This window comes from Paroedura picta, chromosome 17, assembly GCF_049243985.1.
Source record: "Paroedura picta isolate Pp20150507F chromosome 17, Ppicta_v3.0, whole genome shotgun sequence".
In the NCBI taxonomy this organism is placed as follows: Eukaryota; Metazoa; Chordata; class Lepidosauria; order Squamata; family Gekkonidae; genus Paroedura; species Paroedura picta.
The window spans coordinates 23965719-23991209 of NC_135385.1; the positions used below are offsets into that span (position 1 = coordinate 23965719).

General features: G+C 57.4%; 1 protein-coding gene across 1 annotated transcript in view; it reads right to left on the reverse strand.

The window, feature by feature from the left end:
• HS3ST6 (heparan sulfate-glucosamine 3-sulfotransferase 6) overlaps positions 1-15473 on the reverse strand; it is a 34179-nt gene extending 18706 nt beyond the window's left edge. Inside the window, exon 1 of the mRNA XM_077316939.1 lies at positions 14893-15473. Within this exon, the coding sequence (XP_077173054.1) occupies positions 14893-15284 (392 nt within the window). The 5' untranslated portion in view covers positions 15285-15473. The remainder of the gene's footprint in view (positions 1-14892) is intronic.
• Between the last annotated feature and the right edge of the window lie 10018 nt (positions 15474-25491).

Here is a 25491-nt window from a genome sequence, read left to right on the forward strand (position 1 = left end):
GTGGCAAGAAACCAAGAACGCAAAGTGAGTAAATCGCAGATTCGCTCCCATCAGAGCAACGCAGGGAACTCCGAGACAAAACGAAAAAAGAATTAAATCCATCTTTGGGCCTGCTTCCAGCTCTCCTGGCATGCGGGGCAGAGTGTGACCAATCTTGCTTTAAATGGTTCGCCTACTGCACGATCGGCACAGCCAAAGCGGGAGCCAGAGGAGAGAGGAGGTGGATCAGTGAAGGGACCGGAGAAGCACTTCTTTGTGGGCCGACGTTTACCTGGGGGAAAGGAGACGCTGGACCCGGACAACTTGCCCGTGTTCATGCGGTTGACACAAGGATCACCCCAAGGCCATGTTTCCCAGGATGTCGCCACAATCCCCTCCCCTCCTGATCTGGGCAGGTCCCCAATGCAACTGCTCCAGAGTCCCCTGCCTGTCCAGGGCTGAATTCGGGCCCCTCGCTTCTCCTGCCGCTCCCACCCAGAAGACACTCCTGCCTGCTTGGAGAGCAGAGCCCTTACAAGACGCTGCCGGATCCCGGCGCTCGCGAGCCAAAGGCGGCACGTTCAGCATTTCCACTTGGCTCGCAACGGAGGCCCAGCCGAAGGAAATTATTTCAATGTGGTCTGGAGCGTTCCAGCAGGGAAAAAAGGAAACCCGCTGTTCTTTGTCAGGGTCTGAGAACGGCTCACGGAAAAGAGTTCCAGAGAAATATTAAAAACGCCTCTTTGCTAATCGAAGCCAGTCGAAAGCCAGTTTTACAGGGCCAGGGACAGTGGGGCGGGTCGGAGAACCCCACAACGGTCTGATGAGAAAGATTTCCAGTAGTTGCCCCCCCCCCAACCCAGAAAGCACAAACTCATGATAGGTCCATAATTCACATAAGGCGGAGTCTCTCTCCCCACCCGCCCGCAGCCTCTCCAGGGTGCTTTTAGCCATTTGGAACGGCTGCCATATATTTGCTTTCCTTCGGAGGAGAAAACTCCGGAGATTTGAGGCATTTCTCTGGCGCCAGGGCCTGTCGCTTCACCCCGTGCCACCGTTCAGAAACACGGCCCTCCAGCCGCTCGGCAAAAAACGCCGGGCCACCCTCCTGCTCTCGACTGCTTCAGCCTCCTTCTCTCCGGATGCTACGTCTCTGCCCCCTCCCCTTGATCCTGTCCCCCGAACTGTGCGCCTCTCCAATTGTCAGACGGTTCAGCTGGAATGCACAGGCCTATTCGCCGCTCGAATTGTTCCTCTCGAATGCACAGACCTTCCTTTCAAAGCTCTCCGCGGTTTCTTAAGCGGCATGAGAGGCCAGTGAAGGAACTCTTTGAGACTCCTGATAAGGGGAGGGGGCACGGGGCAGGTGAAGGTGAAGGTGGCCTCTGAATGCCGCCACAAGTGTCACGTACCGGAGAGGGTTTTTTGAGCAGCCCATGAGATAAATTGCAAACCTCAAAGAAAGATGCAGCTTTGATGAGCTTTCAAACAACAATTCTATGCCTCTGCTGTCCTCCCTTCTCAAGGCTCCTGCTTTTATAGCTATCCAAGTGTTTTTTTGGGGGGGGGACATTTCAGCCGAAAACAGTTTGGGCTCCAGCTCCCTCTCCTCCCTGTCAGTTTTGACAGCTTCATCCTGAAGTCATTTAAAGTATTTGCTCACAACCCCTTCTTGCAATCGTATCTTTCAGGGTCAGTGGGACTTATTATTCATCCGAAGGGCCCCCCCTCTTCCTTTTTGTGTTACTTTTTGTGGTGGGGGGGGGGAGAAAGATAAATTATTTTAGTCTCCCTGCAATCTCAGATGCATTACCCAAAGACAGGGAGGGGGGCGGGGGGAGCCCTGTCCTTCTCGGAGAGGAAAGAGGGGCCGGACGGAAACTGTCAAAGGCAACAGAAATTAATCAGAAACAGCTCCTGAAAATGTCTGTGGCCACAGTCTACGAAGTGTCTCCATTTCCTACTCCCTGGAAACTCGTATTCTCGGATGGAGATGTGCCTAATTGAAATTAAGCTGATTGCTTCTCCTCGCTGCCCACCCCAGTTGGAGAGAGGAGGGGGGGGGGCTGCTGGAGTGTTTATCCCCCCCCCCATCCAGGGCAAGGCAAAGTTTGCCCAGGGCAAATTTCAAAACCAGTCGGGATTTGTCACCTGCGACTATCCTGTCTCGGGCCTTCTCCCGGGTGCCCTGGTCCCCCTCTCGAATTCCTCAATTCGCCACCCCCGCTTGTGGCAACATCTGGAATCCAGCTGCGGTTTGTGCCGAAATTCCGGTTCCTCCCCTACCGGTCTGCATGACTGGTGGGCCAGGGGTTGGTTTGTATCCCCCCTGGGGCGAAAGCCAGAAAGAAGAACCCCTAACCCGATTCCCACCCAGAACGAACACGGCCCACCTCTCCGTCCCAAGCTGCATCTTTCCGCCTCTCCTGCCGGCAGAGCCAGCCCCCATGGCTTGCCGCCCCCATGCGCTCTCTGGGCTGCACATGTGCCTAGCTGTGCTTCCCTGCATGCAAAAGACCCGACCTCCCATTTCTGAAAGAAGCAGTCTGCAGAATGCTACATCCATCGCTCCCCGCAGAACGGGGGTCAGGGCAAAGATGCACAGATTTGCGGGATAAAAGATAGTTATTTGGTGTGTTTGTGCCAGAATCGCCCTCTCCCGTGAAAAAAGCCACCACCCAGGCCTGGAGGGTTTTAAATGGGTGTTTCAGACTTCAGAAAGCGGCAGCACAACACCGAAATATGCTGGGGAAGTTAAAGTGTTGGACCAGTTAAAGTGTTGGACCATGCTGGGTGACCTTGAGCTCATCAAACATTCTCGGCCTGGCCTATATCGCAGGGTTGTTGAGAGGATAAAAAGGGGGGAGACGAGAATGATGTAAGCCACACTGGGGAGAAAGATGAGAAACCCTGTAGGACAATCCAGCCTCCCCACTTTGCTGGACAGCTAATTGCCCTTGGGACCAGTGGCGTGACCCACCAAGGAGGTCCACGGTTGCTAGATGGAGGCAGGTAACGGCAAAGCGCCTCTGACCTCCTCTTGTCTCGAAAATCCTTGGGGCTCCCCATTAATGGCCTTTCCCACCATCAACTGTTGATGGCTGAGAGTGTTTGGGAGGGAAGTTGCAGAATTAGGCCTTGTTTCCTGCGACCGACAGGCACGGCTGCGTCATGAGCGCGCAGAAACCCGTAAAGGTTATACTTGAAGCCAACCGCAGCTCTCGAAAAATCCGGCCCCCTGCCTACTCAATATTACGGAGTTCACCCGAGACACAACCCTTGCCTGAAAGGCACCTATTAAAAGCCAGCAACGGAAATTTGAAAACTCACAGCCCAGTTTGGGCAGAAAAACACTCACAGAAAAAACATCCTCACTTCCTGCCGGGCACCTTCCCCAAGAATAGCCCTTTTCACTGCCTGCAGAGGGACTGCTTTTCCACGGGAAGTACGAGTTCCGCGGAATGGACTATATTAAAAGCGCCTACTTTTAAAAGCAGGGGAAAGTTCGCCGGAGCAAAGATGTTTCTTCTCTGCCTCAGCTGGGTTTTCTGAGCCCAGTTCTGGGGCCAGCCCTGGTCCACACGCAGCTCGTGAAATCTGACCCCCCCTCGCCCCCGGAGTGGCCATCGGCCTGCAGACTTGCATCACAGATTCAGAGTTGGCATTTCCAGATGAAACAAATCCCACCAGTTGGCCCTCCCCGGCATCTCCCTGCGGTTTCGGACCTTGGAGTCAAAACCTCTCTCTCCTCTTCCACTAGCCAAGGCAGAAATGTTATTTTTAGGAGGATCGATACACAGGCACGCATGCCACCGCATACCTGGCTGGTTTTATGTTGGTTTTTTTTAAACATGCTAGAACTGAGTCGTTCTGACCTGGGCAAGCCAGATCTTGTCAGGTCTCAAAAGCTAAGCAAAGTTGTTGGTGGAAAATCCTCGGAGGGGAGACCACCAAAGAAGTCCAGGGCTGCTAGGTCTTGTCTCCTCTGCCTAGCTGCAATTCTCCCATCACCCGATGGCTTCAAATGGAGGTGCCGGGGATCGAACCGGGGACCTTCCTCGTGTACTGCAGATGCTCGGCCACTTCGCTATGGCCTCCGCGCCCCTGTCAACATGGACGTGCTGGAACAGAAAACTGCAATCTGGTGCTAATCCCATATTCCCATCAGCGGTGGACGTCCCACGTGAAAAGGAGTCCTGGCTGAATGGGGACAAAATGCCCGTTTCTCAACACCTGGAGACCTTTGGCCGATCGGGAGGAAGAGAAATGGGAAAGGCCTGCAAAGCCCCGGAGCCTGCATTGACGCATAACAGTGGTCCTTGGGCAGCACGGAGCATCCGAGATGCTTTCCCACATGGTGGGGGGAAGCCTGCCCAAGCCATCCACCCCGCTCAGGTGCCGGCCAGGCAAGCTCCTCAGGCACAAGAACCGGAGCCTGAGATACAGATGTTACAAATCTCCTCTCCTCTCTTCCCGTGACCTTTTAATCACACCATAAATCACCAGAGCTTTCCGGAGGGGCGGAACTGCCTATCCAAGAACTGTGTGTAGGCAGGGAGCCGGCAAGGACGAAGGGCCATCCCCTCCGGGAGGGAGGGAGGGAGGGGGGACCCTGGGGAACCCATGAGCCGCTATGGGTCTGGGTGTGGGGAGGAGAAACAGCCTGAGAAAGCAAGGGGACGATGCCCATCTTTCCATATGAATCCCCTTCACGGTACGTAATGGGACAATAATAATTGGCATTCCCAGGGGGGTTTCACTTTCCCAAAGCCCGCCATCCACACACAGTACGTGGCCGCCATCCTTCTGACGGCCCCACAGAACGGGGGGGCTTCATTCGTGGGTCTGAGGTTGAGGCTGGGCAGCCTGAAGGAGCAAACGGCAACCAAGGAAGTTCGGGGACGCGGCAGGAATTGAACAGGGACCGGCCGTTTTGTGACACGTCCCCATGGCCACCAAGTCAGACCTGCTTCCTTGTGCCGTTGAGTTAATATCTGCGCAGCGCTCACATTACAGAAATGGGCACCACAATTCCCCTCCGACATCTTTCCCGGCAACCGCCAGGCGTTTTAGGAAGTGGGCAGAGTCAGGGGAGGCTTCTTCCCAACACGGCTTCTGATAGGCTGTGCAGGTTTTTTAAAAAATGGCTCTGGGTGTAGAAGAGTGTTGAGGAGTGTAGAACAGGTTGGTTCTCGGAGGGAGGCTGCTCTGAGCTTCTCCGTCCCCGCATCACTTTGCCAGACGCTCTTTATCTAAACAAAAACGTTTCTGCCGCTTGTCCAAGACGAGTTTACTTTCATGTACAATTCAAGTCCAGTTAGCCCCTCGGAGGCCAGGATTTTGGGTATCCGACTCAAGACACTTTGACTCTTGAAGGCGTATTTGTCTCCAAGGTCCCAGGGGGCTGGAGCTCAGCTGTTCCGACCTGGGCCACCCCGTCCACGTGTCCGTGTGAAAGAAAAGGCTGAGCAAAGCAAAGGCAGGCTGAACCACGGCTGTTCCTCCCTCCCTCCCTCCAGCCAGCTCCGCCCACCGCTCTAAGCAGCTGTTTTGCAGAAGCCGTTCCCCGGCCCTCCGGGCAGTCAAGGGCGACGTCCAACCGCAATTCTCCTCCTCCTTCCCTCCCAGTGCTGAACCCGAGGCTCTTCCACCGACTGGTTCAGTCCAGTTTTAACCGCAGCTCGGACAAATCACCTTTCCAGGAACGCACAGCTGGGAAACTTCGTATTTCTCGGAGCCTTTAAATCCTCCAGCCAAGTTCCAGCGTGGATCTGTGGTTGGCGGAGAGCTCTAGCAGAACGGGCAAGCCACACCTGACCACACCCAGGGTCTGTCCACTGAAGAAGCCGGATCAAGGCCACGTGGCCGCTGTTCTTGGGGACCTGATCTTAGCTGAAGAGAGATTCCAACCGGGGGTCTTTAGGAAAGGCACTCAGAGCGAGCGAGACTCCCCGGGCCACCAAGTCCCTCAATACCCCACAGGCCCTCGGCGTTCCACCTCCTGTCGAGCGAGCCACGCCAATAAACAGCCCTCCTATTAGCCTGGGGCTCCATTGGCTGCCGATGCGCCTCGTCCGAGCCACGAGCTATTGACAAGGGGAAGTGATGAGGGGGCTCTCGCGCTGACACACTCCAGAGAGCCCCCTCGTCAGCCCCGGATCAATGCCGTTTATCGAGCCCTCGCCATATCCCCAGACGGCGAGCCCCACCCTGCCCCTCGCCGGACGCTAATTGGGGGGCTTCGTTTCATGTTCGATGCTATCGACGCTCGCCCTGTCAAGACGCTGTCCAGAACAAACTGTCAGTCCGAATTACAGTGCAAATTAATGCAAAGGGGTAACAAGACCGGGAGGCCGGGAATCCGGCCTGAAAAGGTTGTTTTTAAAGAAAAAAACCACCCCTAGCTTATCATGTCAGACCAGACCCGCTATGAAGCACAACTGAAAAGCAGCTAGGGCCAGAGAGACCCGCAGCGGCCATGGGGGGGGGGAGGATGGAGGAGAAGGGTGAAGACAGCCACCCCAGGGGGCAAATCTGGAGCACCCTTAAAGAGGGGCAGAACAGAGACGCATGACGGGCCAAACAAATTCCTGCTTCATGCAACCAAGAGACCTCCACCCGATGACGTGGTGAGTGCCCCCCTGGCTTTGGATTTTGAAAGGGGTTGGAGAAGCCGAAGGGCCTGCCGTTCGCCACGACAGCCAAATCAGTCTTCTGCTGACAGCGGGTATCCCTGTTGCATCTCTCCCGGCCATCGTTGGAAACCAGTGGTTGAGAAACCACTGGATTGGCTCAGCCGGGCCACCATAATCTTCTTGCTTGTGCATGCGCCATTCAAGCGAGCAAAACGTTCAGAACATCAGGAGTACGTTCTTCTCTGGCTGTGGTTTATTTCATTAAGGCTTGTCTGAAGAAAGATGCATTTTCTTCCGTGGGCATCACACCGGGCCTTTTCCTCCCCTTTCTCCGAGGCCCTCGGTCAAGGCCAAGCAAACACGCTGCAGTGAGCCACACGGCACAAAACACCCACTGGAGCCTGCAACAGGCCGGAAGGTGCAGGAAAACTTTGGTCTGGCATAATCAGCCCTTGCGGGCCCTCCGTGAGGTTTCCACTTCAGCAAAAGATCTGCAATAACACGGAATGAAGCTCAGCAAAGGCCAGGCCACAGTGTGGAGAAGGAAAGAGGACTCTGGCTCCCCGTGATGGGCAAGCCACCGTGCCCACAAGGAACCGGAATTCTCCTCCCACTTTCCTGCAGCTCAGCCCTACGCCAAACGCCCCTTCTCCCCAGTGACCTGGAGCACCTCGGCTGGCAGACCCACACGCCCGATCACGGCCTCAAAACATGCCGGGGCTACAGGAGGCTGCTGAAAACCAGCTTGCAGGGGGCAAATCTCTCCGGCGTGTCGATCGACTCCACCAGTCACCTTCTTCTTGTGCCAAGCGATGCCAGGCTGGTCCAAAAACACACCTGCAAATGGACGAAAACAGTTGCCAAGTCCCAGCGTGTCTCGGTCTTCTTCTAACAGCCGGTGCTCCCAGTTGCGGGGGGACACGGGTGGGCCTGCCCGAGAGCATCTCTGGGTCTCCCGGTAGTAAATCAATAGCGGCTGGGTCAGACCCCCGCCCTCCGCGGAGATGCTTAGCAAGGTCACCTCTGTATTGTCCGCCGATTAATGAGGAGAGATTACTAATACGGCCCGAGTGACAAGCCGAGTCTATTAACGCAACTCTCTTCTGCTTGCAATCAATTTGCTCTCGTAAAAAGAGTCACGGCTATCGGGGAGGGCGGGGGGGGGGGAGCGAGGGGCCGTCCCCAGAGGCTTCCGGCTTGGCCAGAAAGACTCACTCGCGGCATTCCCTCGCAGCCCGCGGTTTCCAAAAGGTCTGGCAGAGCCTTGCGCTTGAGCGTCTTTCAGAAGGTTCGGTCTGCAGGAGAACAGCGCGATGCAATTTTGCCGAGAACCCGTCTGATGAGCCGAGCTTTTGACTCTCAAAGGCTTATTTTGGTGCGTTGTTCTTTATCGCACAGTGCGTGGAGCGTAGCCGGGGGAGGCCACCATGGCAGAATTGTCTGGCAGCCGGGCTAGAGACAATCGCTTGGAGGTGCCCCATCCAAATACCCACAGAGGCAAACCCCACTCAGATTCCCAGATCTGACGCCATCCCTGGAGCACGTGCTTGAGGTGGGAGCCAAATTCTGTGACCCACAACCATCACTAAGCAACAACGGATGATCTGAACTTCACCCCCAAACTGGGATTCCCGGTCCTGTACGCCCCCGTAGCAACTTGGTGCTGGGCTCTGGTAGACACCGTGAATCCGAGCGGAGAAAGGGAGATATAATTCGATGGATTTCCCCACAGGATTTAATCTCGGGGGAGGGGGTGGCCCTAAATATCTCCCCCCAAAAAACTGTCCCTTCACGATTTATTGTCTCCCAACCAGTGGGAATGCTTCCCCCTAAAAATAACAACCAAATATCACGTGACTCCTTGAAAGAAAGAATAAAATAACACAAAACAGAAGCAGACACTACATGTTAGAACAGCTGCAGGGGGTTTGTTTAGTTAGATGTCTGCGCTCCAACTTTGAAAACGTTTGTTTTTAAATTCGGGGAAATCAGAAAGGGCCCAGCCCAGTTTGTTTGCTGGGAAAGAGCAAGGCGAACGCCCACCAAGGCACAATGCCCCACTGAGAGTCACATGAACGTCTCCAGCGTGCCCGATTCATTTACGGATCCGACCAAATGCGGAATCCCAATCTTAGCTGTGGTTATTGCTCCGTTAATTTAGGCATCTTGACTTTAATTAGCCCTTCCCAGCAACCCGCCCCGCCCCGCCAGCCTTGGAAGAAATCCGTTCCTACATATCTAAAGGACTCTGCACGGAGCCATGCTAAATCCGATGGGTTCACAGAGAACAGGCCCTTCCGTTGAGGCAAAGTTACAGCTGTGGAACTTCCACCTGCAGAGGCGGTCTACCTGCCAGTAGGGCGGAATCAAACCCAGCTCGCCAGATTAGAAGTCCGCACTGCTAACCACGACACCAAGCTGGCACCGCCCATGTCCAAATCGACTTGTCTGAATCCATTCAACACAGGCCCAGGAGTTCAGATTAGCTTTCTGCACTATGCCTTTTCCCAGCAGGATATACAAAGATTCTCAAGCTTTAAGCAAGCTGGACAGGGACACCGCAGCTTCGTACCATCCAAGCTAGACTACGACAGTGCACTGCTCCTGGGGCAGCCCTCACAGACTATTTGTAAGCGTCACCTGGTCCGGAACACGGCAGGCGGAACGCTGCTTGGGGAGCACTTTCCACGTGGAGCGTGTCACATCACCGTCAAGAGCTTCCGGGTTGTTTCTGGACCCTGTTCTTGACCTCTGGTCCTCTTTGACCAGGACTCGCACCCAAGTCTCAATTGCTCAGTGCCACAGACTTTTAAGACGGACGTCAGCCACAGCGCCAGGGGGGCAGGAGGAAATACCCCCTGGATGCCAGTTTTGCCCGTATACAAGTCGAAACTCAAAGGTGAAGGAGGGAGAATGAAGAAAGATAAAAGAGGCCAGCTTGTTGCGTCTCTCCCCCTCCCCTTTCAAGTCCTTGCCTTTAATCCTCTGTTAATTGCTTTTGATGGGGAACATCACAAACTACATCGGGAGGGTGTTGGAAACCCTGACATCACAGGGCTTCAGAGGAGCAAGCAGACAGCAGCCTGTCCTGGACAAACTATAAAGCTCACTGAGGACTTGTTAAAAGAACAAAAATTATCCGACTGCTTGGTCCCTTTGAACTGCACGGGAGTCTCCCCCCCCACCCCATTAATGGATTGTTCAGATGTATTAAGTGGGGGGGGTACAAACTCCTGTTGAGGCAAAGGCTTCTGGATGCGGCTCGACTTGACCCCCCCCCTGCATTTCCCTCCCATTTCAAGCTGGCCCCACACACAGATTGTCCCACACTGGCTCAGAGACACAAGACACACCTGAGAATGGGAGCGGCCTTTGTGTGCCAGCCAGGTGCAGGGACCTCGATGGGGCATGCTGCCAAAGAACCCCCCCCCCTCCCAAGCGGCCGTTTTCTCCGGCAGAACTGATCTCTGTAGTCCGGAGATGAGCTGCTCTATGGGAAGTCCCCAGGCCCCACCTGGAGGGTGGCATCCCAGCAGGCACCTGGTGGGCCCAGCCCCAAGTGGAGGAGGCATGCTGCTGAGGACGGAGTTTTCCCCTGACCCATTTCAGAACCTCCGTGAAATCTAGACCCCCCCGAAACAGACGGAAAAGGACTCAGTGGCGCAACATAGCTCCGTGGCGCAGACATCGCTTGCATGCCCACCTGCCCCCCATCCTGGGCCCATTCCACACACACAGAGTAATGCACTTTCAATGTGCTTTTGGCAGCTGAACAGGAGAATCTACTTCTAACGTGGATTGAAAGTGCATGATCCATTGTGTGCAGAATAGGCCCTGGTTTCAGCCACAAACGGACTCTGTGCCCTTGGGCATGCCTGGCCCTTGCCCCTCCTGGGCCTGTGGCATGGGGCTCGTGGGCAGGGTTCTTCGTGGGGTACTGAGCACAGTGCTAGGGATCTGGTGGAGCACAACCCATGGGGGATCACGCTCCGTGCATCCAATGTGGCAGCCTTTGGTCCACAGGGGTTGGTGCCACAGGAACCTTTCCAGGTGCCACCGGGCTCTCTGATCTGTGCAGAGGTCAGAGGGCCAGTCTGCAAAGTCCGGGCCTTTCCCCAAATGGACACAGCTACAAGCGGATCCCCCAGCGGTCCAAGCCCCACCTCCGCCTGCCCGCCACGCAGCGCTTGAGCCACGCAGTTCTGGCGAACAGAGGTGTCGCTTTCACGGGGGATAAAAATTCCCGTCATTCTTGGCCTGTCCGTTAAGCTATCCGGGTTCCCCTCCCGGGTGCCCAGCCAGGCTGCTCTTTCCTCTGCCCCACGTCTCGGGGAGCGGGAGGCTTCGCCCCCTGAAGAATGGGGCCGGGAACAAAACCCTCCCACAAAAGAGATGCGTGGCTTGTGCGGAGTTTGCATGTTTGCAAAAGGGAAAAGATGCCCGATTCAAGGCGTGCCAGGGAAGGAACCGCCTGCGACCCTCTCCCATTGTAGGACAGAACTCCGAGCGGGATTAAAACGGCCCGGGAAACACAAAGCGCTCTGCCTTGCGAAAGAGGGAGTTCGCGGCTTTACATATTTCGCTCTCTCTCCTCTAAACAGTGCGCTGAAAATGATCAACAGTCCCACAGGTGTCTGGGGAGGGGGGGGGCTGGGTCTGAAGCTGGCAGTTGGAAGCTTCTGGCACAACCCCAGCCTGTGCGGCTTATTTAAGCATTTCAGAAATGTTGACACGGCTTCGGAAAGTTCCCCTGGAGCCAAAGAGAGCTCTTGCCTCCCGAGAGCCTCGCTCACACGCCCCTGCTTCACTACCGCAGGCACCTGCGACGGGACACGATCCGAAACACACCCAAATTAAAGCACAATCTCCTCCTGCCAAAAAGGTGGGGGGGGGTGAAGGAAGAAGGAAAGCAAACAAACGTTTAACAAGCTCAAGAGAAGATCGGTATCTTGCCTTGTTTTTCTCTTGAAAGGCTGGGGCCTAGCTGCCAACATCCCTGTAAGGCAGAAGTCCAACACCGGCTCTCTGGGGCAGTCGACGGCAGGGACTAGCAACCTGGCCCGTCAGATTTACTGGACTCGCATCCCAACCCTGGCCTGGGGCTTATTCCAAGAGACCGGGAAGGACTGAACGGCAGCCGGGAAGAATAAGCAACTGGTCATGGCCCGCCAGTCCAGCTGGCCCACTGGTGTGACTGGGGACCCCATCTGCGGACAAAACTATTCCAAAGGGAGGGGGGGAAGAACTCCCTCCCGTTGAAATCGCCCAGGAATCTGCCAGAAACAAAATTCCAAAATGCAAAGGGACACACCAAGAATGCAAACTCCGCCCCCACGCTTAATTACAGCCCCATCGAGTGGTAAGACAAGAATCTCACATGTTCCTTAATTCAACGTCAGGGGCAGGCCCCTTACAGTCATCTAATAGTTTTTTTTAATAGTCCTGTTTTCGAAACACGACAGGTACATACAAATCCGAGGAACGAGATTTCAAATTGCTGTCAAGACGTTCCAGATGTTCTTTGGAAAGAAACAAAAAGAAACACGTCTTTTAAGAGACTGCCATCAAAACTTCTATTAAATAATTTTGGTATCTGGAGGGGGGGGGAGGCTCCCCTTTCTGCCCCTTTCCTGCAGGAAGGCGACACTGGATTTATTCCTGGCACCTGATATTCAACACGTTCACAATGGCTGGGGAGGTCATTAAATCAGCGTTCCCTCAAAGGAACGGCCACCCCCTTCCGAGTTGCCAAAAAACCCCAAAGGGATACAGGCCACCTAAAACATGCCCACTGAGCCAGCTAAAAGCCAGTCTGCAGCTGCACATCCAGCCGATGGCACCCTTTTGTATGCATTTAAGTTCTCCTGCAACCCCAAGCGTGCTTACTTGGGAGTAAGTCGCGAATGAAATGAGTGGGATTACACTCTGAGAAAATCCGGGTGGGCTCTGAGCCACACACCCACGGTCTGCGGTGCGCATACTGTTCAGCTGAATTATTCTCAATGGAGATTCGGTCGGGTGAACCCCTGGACCGAAGCCACAAGAATTAGGAGGGGAAATCCTTCATGATTTCAGGCCTTAGGGAAAGGGCCACTGGGCCTCCTTCACCGCCTCTCCTCCCTCTCCCAAGATTAACGTCCCGGAGACATCCATGGACTTCTAAGGGGGAGATAAATCTGCTCCAGACGTTCCCCCGCTTGGCCTATGCGCAGAGGATTAATAGAGAGCATGTGTCCAGTAGCACATCTTCCTCGTAGCCCGGCCCACCTAACGCGCGTCCAGCGCCAGAATGGCAGCCCTTGGATCGGTTCTGTCTCATTGTAACGCCCTCTCAAAAAAAACAAACAAAAAGGGGACCCAAAATCCAATGTCAGCCTGTCTCTCCCCCTCCTTCCTCGCCAACCTGGCAGAAAGTCCAGTCGGTCCAAGATCTGCCCTGAGATCCCTTTTAAAGAAGAGGGATCTTTTTAGAAAACAGCCACCCCCCCCCCTCCATGGATCGACAACCTGTGGGTGATTTTCCCAGCGCCTCTTAGATCATGCATGTCCAATTGGACGGCTGCCGGAGCCTTTTAAAGGGGGCCTCTGAACACCGTAAATAGAACACCAAAGTCCCCTAGAAGTCCGACGTTTGCAATACCCCCGAGCAACACGTGGGGGAAAGAACCGGAGAACCTCGGCGGCCGGTCTCTCTCCAACAGGGTGAGCCCAACCGGTTGAACTTACTGCCCCCCACCCACCCTCCCGCTGGGGAAGAGACTGAGGCACGGAGCGGTGGGGTGGGGTTGGGTGGGGGGACCCAGTTCGTGGTGCAAAAAGACTTCAAGCTCCATTTTGTTCCCCACAGACAAAAGCCCGTGTTTACACCAAAGTAGCTCCCACCAAGGCATCTGGAGGACAAAGGAAGGTTGAGTCTTCCCATCCGAAAGAATACTTTCTGCCATGGGGGCCTCGATCCCGCCCTGCTGTCTTTTCGTCCGCTCCCCTGCCAGAGATGCAAGACGGACACTCGGGCAATCCAGCCCACCTCCCGAGAAACCGACCCATCTATGAAACAGGATTCTTGCTCTCTGGGTGCTACGAACAGCGGCTACAAAAACACCCCCCCCCCCCGTTCAGACACCCCGCAGCCACCAGGCCCTTCCCAGCTGGAACGAAGCATTTCTTTTAAACACTGTGTGTGTTTTCGGTCCCAAACCCAGGAGTGCTACACACATACCTGGAGAGGGAAGCAAGAAACCAAAGGCCTCAGGCACAGATATTCACACACCATTCCTGGCTCTGGGGCTTCCTTGGGGGATGGTTAGGACTGTGAGTTGGCTGTGGGTCATGTCTGCTGGGGAGACCTGGGTTAGATCGGGGCCTTCACATGCTCTGAGCATCTGGAGGGGCTTAGAGTGCAACCTTTGCCAGCCCCCCAGAGAGTCTCTCAAGAGCGGCGGTAAGATTTGGGGGCTGAGTCTCCGATGGAGCTGTGGCCCAGGAAGGAAGGAAGGAAGGAAGGAGCCCCTGAGCAGAGTGAAAACCCCCAAGTCCCTCGGGCCCCTCCGGAGCGCTGCGGCCTGACCCCGAATGAGTCGCCTGAAAGACGCTTTGAGTCGTCTCTGGGCTTTTGTTACCTTCTCTTTGTGAAATCGAGACCCTCTTTGAAGTCCCCCAGAAGCCTGGCCAGGGACTTCAAAGGAAGCCGGGGAAACTGAGGAGCCCCTCGCTTCTCCCATCCCAAAACGCAGAGCCTCCTGGAGGGGCCAGAAGGAGGCCGGCGGGGAGGCACCGAAAGGGAGGGGGGAGCCGTGGAGAGGCTCAGGTGGGCAACCGGCCGGTCGGAAGCACCGGGCCAAAGTCTGCACCCAGCAGCACCCTCGGGACCGACCGGGGCGTTTGGGGGCAGGCCCCCCTGGCCAGGCCCCGAATTCCCTCGAGGCCCACGTGGACCCCTTGCCTAAAACCTCCCCGGCCTTAAAGGTGCCCCCGGACGCCAACTGGGCTCTGATTCTTGGCGATCTTGGTCCGCAGCCCCACATCCCTCCCGCCGGCCAAGGGAGGCTCCTGGCCGCCACATGCAGAGGGGCTGCCCGGCTGGATCCCCCGACCCCGACCCCGGGTTGGCTTCCTCGAGGGCCGCTTCGGAGGCAGAGCCCCGGAGGGCGCCGGCTGGGCGCGATGGAGCGGGGGCGGGGGCGGAGATGGAGCCCCAGAGCGGGGGGCGGCGGCGGGCGCGGCGTCCGAGGGGGCCGTCCAGGTGGGCGCCCGTCCCCCCCCCCCCGCGGCCGCTTACCTGTACCAGCGGAGGCCCTTGTGGTAGGCGCGGTCGAAGAAGTGGGGCTCGGCGCCGACGGCGCGCACGTCCGGGTGGACGCGGAGGAACTCGAGGAGGGCGCGGGTGCCGCCCTTCTTGACGCCCACCAGCAGGGCTTGCGGGAGGCGCCGGGCGCCGGGGCCGCTGGCCAGGGCGAGGGGGGGCGGCCGGGGGGGCGGGCGTCGGGGGGCGGCGGCGGGAGAGGCGCCCCCCAGCGGCAGGGGCTGTCCGGGCCCGGCGGGGAGGCAGTAGAGGAAGACGGAGCACAGGAGCAGCATGCTGAGCAGCAGCACCAGCAGCCGGCCGCGCGCCCCCGGCACCCCGAGCCCCCCCCGGGCCGCCCGCGGGCTCCCGCCGGGGCTACATCCCATGGGGCGCGCCCCCCGCCGCCCCCTCCGCCGCCGCCGCCTCCTCCTCCGCAGCCTCCGTCGCGCACATCTCGCCCGGCCGGGCCCCGCTCCGCTCCGCTCCGCTCCCGGCCCTGACGCCGCCCCGTGGGCCGGCCCCGCTCCCCTCGGGCTTCCCCCGGCGAGGGCGGGATCTGCCCGGACCCAGCCCCGGCCTCGGCCCCGGCTCGCCTCTCGGCGCCGCCCCCCGACTCCCGAGGAAGCCCGTCGGGCGGAGCCGGCCCGCCTCGCCCCGCCCCGTCGGCCGCTGACTCGCGAGGAGCCCCGCCGCCCGCCGGGGGGCTTCCCTCGCCGGACGCGGCCGGCGCAACTTCGCCCTCGCCTGACTTCTTCAGGGAAACGCCCCCCCTCCCCCGTCTTAGCCGCCCAACAACGCCCTTGTGAGGTGGGCCGGGTTGAGCCTTGGGAGTTCCCGCGGCAGGGGCCGGGATTCGAACTGGCGCCGAGCGCCAAGGCCACCCCATGAAAAGAACCAGTAAGGGCGCCCCAACGTCGAGGGCTTTGCGTCAGGACAGGGCCGGGATGGCCAACTGGGCAGGGGGCATCGGATCGAGGGCTGTAGCCTCTGCAAGCTAGGGTTGCCACCTCCCGGTTTGGAAACACCCGGAGTTTGGGGGGGGGGTGGAGGCCAAGGAGGACGGGGCCTGGGAAGGAGAGGGACTGCCATGGGGCGGAAGTGCCACAGAGTCCACCTTCCGCAGCAGCCCTTTTCTCCGTGGGCTGGAGATGGGGGGTCCAAGCAGGGAATCTCCAGCCGCCCCCTGGAGGCTGGCAATGCCTTAGGAAGCAGAGAAAGCCCTGAAATGTTCGGAGGGGACTCGCCTCCTTGCATTTGGGAGCCTTCTCCTGCATGTGACCTCACCAGAACCCTGCGGGGTAGGCTGGCCTCAGAGATTTCGGTTGGTCAAGGCCATCCAGTGAGGCCAGCCCTGGAGGTCCCACAGGATGCCAATTTATCTGTGCCGGACTTTACAATTGACACAGTAGACCAAAAAACAAAACAAAATTAGAAGTACAGCCAAGATGACAGAAGCAGGGAAACATTTTCTCTCTGCCAACGTACTGAGTGCAGAATTCTGCCCAGGCCCCCAAAGAAGCTTTGAAAGAGGGGCCGTCACCAGCAACAGGGGCCACGGAGGGACCCCTTGAAGGGAGCAGGATGGAATAGAAGAAGGAGAGCTGGTTCTTAGATGCCACTTTTCTCTCCCGGAAGGAGTCTCCAAGTGGCTGACAGTCACCTCCCCTTCCTCTCCCCACAACAGACACCCCGTGAGGGAGGGGAGGCTGAGAGAGCCCTGAGAGAACTGATGTGTGAGGACAGGTCTAACAAGACTGCGACTGGCCCAAGGTCACCCAGCTGGCCCCTTCCACCACAAGCTTCCCCAACAGGTCATTTCTGCCTGCTCAGGCTGGTGGCTGCTCTCCAAGGTCCAAAGGCACAATGCCCTCCTCATCTCCCACTGCCTGGACCTCTTCAGTGGAGAGGCCGGGGATTGAACCGGGGACCTTGGCAGGCCAAGCAGAGGCTCTGCTCTGCCCCTCTGTCCCCCTGGCCTCACCTGTGTGCTGCCTGGCCCATCCAGAAGCAGACTTCCCAGGACTGAATCAAGGAGAGCTGCACTCCGGACGGGGCCTGCGGAGACTTCCGAGGAGGCCCCGATCCCCTGGAGGCCTACCAGCGCACGTCTCGCTCTCCGTGTTCATCAGGCAGGAGTTCCTCCCTGCTGTTCCCGCACCCCCCCCCTTTCTGCCCTCCCCGTTATTTAGGGCTGCAATCAGCAAAAGCGCTAATGAGCCCATTAATATCATCACCCGCTCGGAACGTAATGAGGGCTGCTAGACCTCCCGGGTGACAAAGCAAAACGGAGGGGAAGGAAGACGGGTTCGGGGGGGGGGGGGGAGCACTCACTTCCTGCCTCGACCACGCTGGAGAATTTTGCTCCCCTCTCTGTGAGGTTAGCCCAGCGTCCCCAACGGAGCTCATGGTCACAACTCTGCCCCACGGGCTCCCTCCGGTGGACAAGCGGGAGCACGTCCCCCGGCGCCACTCACAAGCACACCCGCGCACCAACTGGGCACGACTTCGGCAGGCCGAGGGAAACGTCCAGGGCACGTGCCCAGCGCCCCCCGCCTCTTGGGAAGGCAGGAGAGGGGATGGGGGCGGCCGGGAGCTCGGGGAATCCGCTTAATGCGCCCAAGCCCACCACAGCGGCCCACGAGAGCTATCGGGGTGTGTACCGTGCTCAGCGGCGCTCACTGGGCGACCCCTCTCGTCAGGCGGATGGAAAGGCCTGTCAGCGGAGAGTCGGGATGCCCACCTGTGATTCTGAAAAAGGTTTTAGTTCAGGGGAAGAAGCTGGGAAGAGAAATCGTCTCCCTCCCAAAATACGTGCGCTCCAGAGCCTCCGACAAAGCCGGTGGGAAGTGGGGTTCAGGGCGGGCAAAAGGAAGAGCTTCCCCACGCAGCAGAGAGCAAATAAAATGTGGGACCAGGCAGACTCACGGAGGAGAGTCTCTCTGTGGCTCTCCCCATGGGGACTGCGGGGGAGCCTCCACGTTCAGGGGCACTAATCCTGTGACTCTCAGAGCCAGGAGGCCACCTCAGGGGAAGGCCGCTGGGACTCCCTCAGGGGAGTGGGAAGTGGGGTACAAAAACTCCGGCCTCTTCCTCCGTCCTGTTTGGGAAGTTCTTCCTAACATTTAGCTGAAAACTCTTCCAGCGTATTTTCAATACGCTGTTGTGGTCCGGCAGGAAACAACCGTGCTCCGTCCTCTGCAGGGCGGTCATTCGGATCTGGAAAATGGCTGTCTGGCCACCGCTCTGTCCGCTCCAGGGAAAGCATTACCCCCCCCCCCCTTCAACCTTTCTTCATAGGACAGGGCCTCCACGCCAAGAGAATGGTTCTTTTTTCGCTTCCTCTCCCCGCCGTCGGAAATCCAGGCCGGCCACGGCTTTCCTGGAACTCCCCAAATTCCCTGGGTGATGGGAACGGAGATGGCCCTTCGATCAACACCACAGAATCCTCCTTCGGGCCTCTGTGGCCTTGGAGAAAGCCCCGGCCCTCCAGAGAGAGGTCTTGAGCATGCGGAGACACGAGAAGGTTGTCACCGTCTCTGGAGCCTCTCGGGCAGGGCCGGGATCCGTTCCGGGGGGGGGGGGGGGGCGGTCCATGGCCCTTCCTGCCGCCGCCAGGTGGCAAACGGCCTGGGGAAATTGAATCTAACAGCAGAGTCCTTTGTTGGCTGTGAGGAACGTTTGCTCTTTGTTTTTGTTCTTTTAAGCCAAGGGCACAGAAGGTAATCCTTATCCCTCATGGTCGGGAAAGCCCCTGTCCAGGCTGCACCGGGGGAACTTCTGGAACGACAGTTGCTCTCCAGACCCCAGAGAAAATGGCCGCTCCGGAGGGTGGGCGCGGCGGCAACAGGTTCCTCCCCTCCTGGGCCCCGCCCTCCCTCCAGGCGCTCCCCAGCCGACCTCATTCTTCCAGGGAGGGACACGTCAAGGAGACCAGCTTGGGGGTCGGCCTCTCCCCAGTTCTTCCATGAAACCGGCTCCCCAAAGAGGGACCCCGGAGAGGCCTCAATAATCACCGGCTGCCATGAATCTAAAGCAGAGGCAGAAGAGGGTGCCTGCTGCCTCTCTGTGCGATTGGCCTCTTGGCTTGAAGGCAGCATTTGGACACCACGAGGCAGCCAGTGGCTGACCAGAGTCAAAACTCTGGAAAGGGATGGGGGGCAGCACCCTTGGCCGAAGGGCACTTACGGGCTGTCCGAGGGTGACCAGAACTGGGAAAGTCCTCACAGCAGACTGTCCTCACACCAGACAGGGACCGTGCACAAGTCTTCGGGGGAGATGTGTCCCAGACACAATGCAGTACGCCTTCATGTGATATTCGGCCTTTCTCAGGTCCCCTGGGTTTTTGGGAGCCTGGGAGTGGGGGGAGCGTTCCTTTGCCGCTGGAGGTCTCACCCCAACACACTCCAGAAGGGCTCTGTGTGTGTTTACGTGTGCATGCACAAGCAGGAATATGTGCCCATCTTTGCCCAGGGCACCAGTGGGTTGTGTGTTCCAGTTGAGAAAGCATCCTTCCTTCCAAAGGAAGTTGGGTAATAAAGAAAAGTGACCAGACTGTCTTGCTGGGAGAAATGTTGCTGCACCGCAAAAACTAATAAAGGAGAGAGAGGCTCGGAGGCGGCAGGCGTGCGCCGAGCCTGGAATTTTCCCTCTCCCCCGGCTGCCTCGGTGGGTGGCTGAGCGGGGGTCTGTCTGCGTGGGCAGGAAGGGCCTTGGGTGGGAAGAAAAAAAGCTTGCAGGAAGGAACAGAAACCCCAAGCAGCATCTGCCGCCCCAGCTGCATCGCTCTGAGCATCGCCCGATGGAGCCCATCACCACACGGTTTCTCCCTCCCCCACCCCCGTTTTCTCCCCACAACAGCCCTGTGAGGTAGGTCAGGGTATGAGCGAATGGCAGGCTCGGGTGGGGGGTGACAAATATGAGCAAAGAGCATGAAGCAGACTCAGGCCAAGGAGACCAAACGAACCGCACCGTAATGCAGGTGGGAGAGCTCCATCTCAGAACGCTGCCCTCTGTTTCAAAAACTCCCCGCAAGTAGATAACCAGCAGCCCAGGCAATGAGCAGAAACAGATGTTCTCACTCGGCTGCTGTGTTCTCTGGGCAGCCTCGGCTGAGTCATTTTCGCGCTGAATCTTTTACCACTCTCCTCACGCCAAGTGTTGTGTGTGCCACACTTTGGGCACCCAGGGTGTGCACCCAGGAACACAAACATGCAAAGGGCCTTTATCTGATGGGAACGCTCCCACCCTGCCCAAGAGGCTCCGGAGGCCTCCGCCTGGGACCCACCCGGCCGTGCTTTGGAAGGCCCCATTGGCCACGGAGCCCTTGGAGAACCTGGAGAGAATCGGGCTGGAAGCCACAGTCCATGATGGGCAAGAAAGACTCCGTGCCCTCCGTGCCAGGGATGAATCACAGCTGGCTCTTTGTTTCTGAACCTCTCTGCTTAATCCTCGTGGAAAATGCCGTTGAGCTCAGGGGGGGAATAAGAGCAATGGCTCCCTTCCCTTCCGAGGCAACACCCAAACGAAGGCCGGTCACCCCAGAGGAGGGCCAGCGTGGCCAAGAGTGGTATCGGGGGACACGGGTTCGAATCCACAGAAGCTTGCCAGGCAGTCATTCTCAGCCTAACCTACCTCTCTGGGCTGTGGGGAGGATAAAACTGGAGGAGAGGAGAACGAGGTCAGTCTTTTGGGGTCCCCGTTGGGGAGAAACTGGGGATGCCCAGTTTAACTTTAACTGGGCATGCCGGGGATTGAACCTGGGACCTTCTGCATGCCATGTGCAGCCCTGCCTCTGAGCTAGAACTCCTCCCTAGAGGACTAGAGCCAGAGGCACTGCTGATGGAAAGGTGTCTCCCAGCTCCAGTCCACCGGCCCCTGCTGGGCAGCTGTCCAGCCTTTCCGGTGGCTTGTCTGCCGTAGAATCCGCTTCCAGTTCCCACCAGAGGACCCTCCCAGGGCTCTGGGTCCCTCCCTTGGCTTGCACAGCCAGGGCGCAAAACCTGGGAAATTGCACAAGTTTGAGTGGTTTGATTTATGCGCCTCCTGGATTCCAGCCTCCCCGGCTGCAGAGCCCTGTTACGAAACCCGCCCCCTCGGGGCTTTCAGGCTCCGCCATCCCCCAGGAAAGCCCCCCCCCCACAAAAAAGACTTGCCTCTGTTCTTATCTGTGTCCCACAAAACAACAAGCACACCCGCTCTGCTGCAGCAACAACCCCCCCCCAGAACCCCCAAGCCATTAAAGCAGGTTAATGAACACATAATGAGGCGAGTAATGAATGTAATTAGATAAAAACCCTAATTCCCCGGAATCGTCAGGTACCGCATGCCAAGCCCCGCAATCACGGCGGCTGGAATCAGCGGCAAAGGAAGTCACCGACCGCCTGGGACGAGCTTCCCCGTGCTGGGCTGACCTGGCTGGAAGCAGACAAGAACCAGCCGTGTCACATGCACAGGCCGCTGGTTTAGTCCCCGGCCCCATTCCAGGGGCCGAGACTTGCTGGGAACTGGCCTGCCTCCCTTAGACAGTAGGCTTTCCTCAATATGCCCTTGAGCAGAGGATGTTGGCCTCAATAGGCCCGCCACACTGGCTACATTTCCCTCAACATGCCCTCCACACAGGGCACTTTTCCCTCAGCACCACCTCTGCTCAGAGCAATAGAACCTCTCAATGGAACCCCTGATAATAACCCCTGAGCAGAGCACGCCTTCCTCAATAGGCCCGCCGCATGGACTACAGTTCCCCCCTCTACTCTTAGCTTTTTTTTGGGGGGGGGGGTGGCAGGAGGCTCATGGGCCTACCTCAACTTTAGCGTTGGGTTTGTTTGTTTTTAAAAATCTCCCTTTTGGCAGCTCAGAAGCATTCTTCCTGTGACCTGAGTCATATTTAATTATCCGTCGGTTAATTAAAGCGGAATGAACTGGGTGGGATTTGGAGAGGGTTATTATACTTTAAATATATTTTTATATATCTCCTTCCCATCCCCTGCAGTCCTCAGCTGCCACCTGGAATGGGGCAGGCGGTTGTGCCTTCTCCAAAAGTCCCCCCCCCAAGCACTGTGCCCCCCCCCAAGCACCAAGGTGACAGGTCCCATTTTAAACACCCCTCCTGTTTAAGCTGTGGGGACTGCAACTCATTATGAATCTTCATAGAATCACAGAATAACAGTGGATGTCAATGAAGTAAAAGTGGTGCTAAGAAAGGGGGGGGATCCCTGCAGCCGGACGTGCTGGCCACCCCCTCTGAGGACTGAGACAGGGGCCCCAAGGCACGAGTCAGCTAAACTCTGCAGCTCTGGAGAACAACTTGTCTTGCTTGAAGAAGAAGAAGGAGAGTTGGTTCTTAGATGCCGCTTTTCTCTCCCCGAAGGAGTCTCAAAGCGGCTTCCAGTCGCCTTCCCTTCCTCTCCCCACAACAGACACCCTGCGAGGTGGGTGAGGCCGAGAGAGCCCTGACATCACGGCTCGGTCAGAACAGCCCAAGGTCACCCAGCTGGCTGCACGTGGGGAGCGCAGAATCGAACCCGACTTGCCGGATGAGAAGTCCACACGGCAAACGACGACACCAGAGTGGCTCCAGTTGGAGCTGTCCGTGGTGCTGAAGAGTTTGGGATCCCTGTTTTCTCCCGGGTGACGTGCCGGCTTCTTTGGTCACCAAGTCCAGATTATAAACTACCCTGATCACTTCTCTCTGGCCATCCACCTGCACACTTACGCCACACCCTCAGAGTTAAGGACGTAAGCCCTGCTGGATCAGATTGGTGATCCACCTGGTCCAGCGTCCGGTCTCACAGCGGGGCCAACCGGTCCCTCCGGAGGGCCAACGACAGGGCAGAGAGGCCGAGGCCTTCCCCTGGGGTGGCCTCCAGGCTGTGGGACTCCAAGGTGGAGGTTCCCCTCAGTCCCTGAGGCCAGGAGCCCTCGACAGACCTCTCCTCCCCGGAGCTGTCTAACCCCCCTGGACATCTCTTGATTTCTGTGTCACTCCATCCTCTGGCAGCGGACCCTGCATCTTAATCCCTCTCTGTGCAAAGTAATATTTCCTTTTGTCCGTCTTGAACGCCCATCAGCGTTCACTGGCTGCCCTCGGGCTTTAGTCTCTGGGGAGAGGGAGAAGAAATTTCTCCTTGCCAGCTCTCTCCATCCCATGCACAATTTCACACACCTCTCTCCCGGCCTCCCTCTTTCCCTTTGTGGCACACCTGTCGGGCCTGCAGCCATCACAGGGCTCCTCCCAACAGGACGGGGGCGAGTCAGGTGGCCGGAGGGAGGCCTGGCAGGCTGAAAGACAGGAGGGTGAAGTTCTCACCACCTGGACCCAGCTGCTTTTCCTCCCCAAATACCTTCTGCCCAGTTAAAGCAGGAGAGCCCCCTTGCTGCATGCCTGTGAAGGGGCTTGCTTTGAAATCACGAGAGGAATTTGGGGCCATTCAAATGAAAGGCCTTATTAAAAAGGCTTGCAAGGGAGTAGCACTGGCCAGTGTTCTCCCTGGTTTGTCTCCCAGACTGGCGGGGGCGGGCGAGACGGGGCCGTACGGTACAACCTGTGCCTCTATTAGAAAATAATTCACTCCTGACATTTATTAGCATCTGTGAGACGGCTTTGTTCCTTAAAAACAACCATAAAATGGGTACGAAAAGGAGGACACGGAAGTCTGGGTTTGGCTGGTAAAGGCAGGGCTGTCCAAGTTAAATATACTGATTTCTCTTGCATTTGCAGCTGGCTTTATCACTAACAACTTTAACGAAACTCAAATCTCTTCCTGCCCCCTCAGGGCAGGTTCACAATGCAGGAAATGGCAGGGGTGCCAACCTCCAGGTGCCCCCCAGACCTCTCCTGCTCCTACAATTGATTTCCAGATGAGAAAATGGCTGCTCGGTAAGGCGGAGTCTTCGGGGTTCCACCTCTTCCTGAGCCCCGCCTTCTCCAGGCTCCACCCCCAAAACCTCCAGGCATTTCCCAGCCCCAGTTCGGCGACCCTAGAAATAACTCCGATGCTCATTTCACCGAGAGTTGACTGGGGAGTTTGGGCCTTTGCAAAACGGCTCGGGGTGGGACGTGCTTTGGCCCAAGGAGGGCCTCAGGCCTCTCTGAACAAAGGGGCTGGGCACGGCCTATTCCGGGAGGGAGGGACAGGCCTTGGCGTGAACAGCCACCTATCTTGCCTGGACTTGCCGTTCTGTTTCCCGGCCTCTGACCCAAATCTGCGTGCTCCTTCGCTTGTGCATTTGTGGCTCCACAACACGCCTGCTAAAAAGCAACCAGAGCCACCTCCAACAAGTTCAAAAAACAGAGACAGAACATCTCTCTGGCATGCAGGAAGTCCCTGGTTCAGTCCGCAGCATTTCCAGCTACAAGGAGCAACTGGAAGGGGGGGTCAAAGACACCAGCCCAAGACCCTGGAGAGCGGCTGCTGGCCTGAGCAGACAATACTGACCTTGACAGGCTGACCTTGAGTCCAAGGCAACGTTCCCTCTGCTGAGGCAAGCCCCTGCCCTCCACCGCTGCATGGGTTTGGCCCCTGCTTGGACTGGATGGGCCCTTGGCCTGGTCCACCCCTCTTCCGTTCCCATGTCCCTTAAAAACTCCAATTATTTCACTCCAAAACAGCAGCCGGCCAGGAGACCAGCCGGAAAACAGAAGCCGGATAAGGACCTTCTGTAGGCCCCAATTATCTCATCCCCTTTGGGGAGACGAAAACAGGATTTCTCAGACGGTTTCCGAGGCGGGGGCTTCCAACGGAGGGGCTCTCTGGGCTTTTCCATTCTCGGCCGTGGTGGTGGCGACGACACAGAGATAAGCTTTTGACTACCAGGGGAGTCAGACGTCGGGGCTCCTCCGCAGACCTTTCTTTGAAACTCTGCAGAGATTGGGGGGAAATTCTTTTCCAGGTTTAAACTCTTTTTAAAAACAACTCCCTTACGATTTCCGCTTGCCGTTTTGCCAGATGAGTGAAAATACATTTCAAAGGTCTGTTTAGAAGACCTGCTTGACCAAATGCCACCCTCTACCCCGTGACGTGGTTGTCACAGAATCATAGAGTTGGAAGGGACCTCCAGCCCCATGGCGTCCAACCCCCTGCTCAGTGCAAGGAATCCAAAACAGGATGTAGGAAATTCACAATCCGCTGCCTCCTACTATGGATTCACCAGGGAAAGAGAAGCAAGGTCCGTGCCTGTTTCAAAGCCCTCTGGCAGGTCCCGGGCCCCAAAGTTGTGGGCCAGTTCTGACCGCAATGACTGAGGGGTCAAGAGAGGTCCTCCGTCCATGCTCCCCCTCCACCTGGATTTTCACAAGTTTCACTACCGTGTGGCCATTCCCTTTCCTCTTGTGACCTGGGGGTTGGCATCCCCCACACTGTGCCTGAACCTCACAGCTGCCTCCAGGCTCCGAAAGGATGGGGACTGATCCAAAAGCATCAGGAGGGAGAAACCGGGATGTGACCGGAGGCAGCGTTCCTCCTGGATTCTTTCGGAGGGGTGCTTTCCTGCTGCACGCGGGGAACGCACCGTGCACAAGGGATCTGGATGCCACCTCGGGAAGGGAGCAGAACGCACCTTAGCAGAACAAACAGAAACCCGATCAGGCCAACGGCG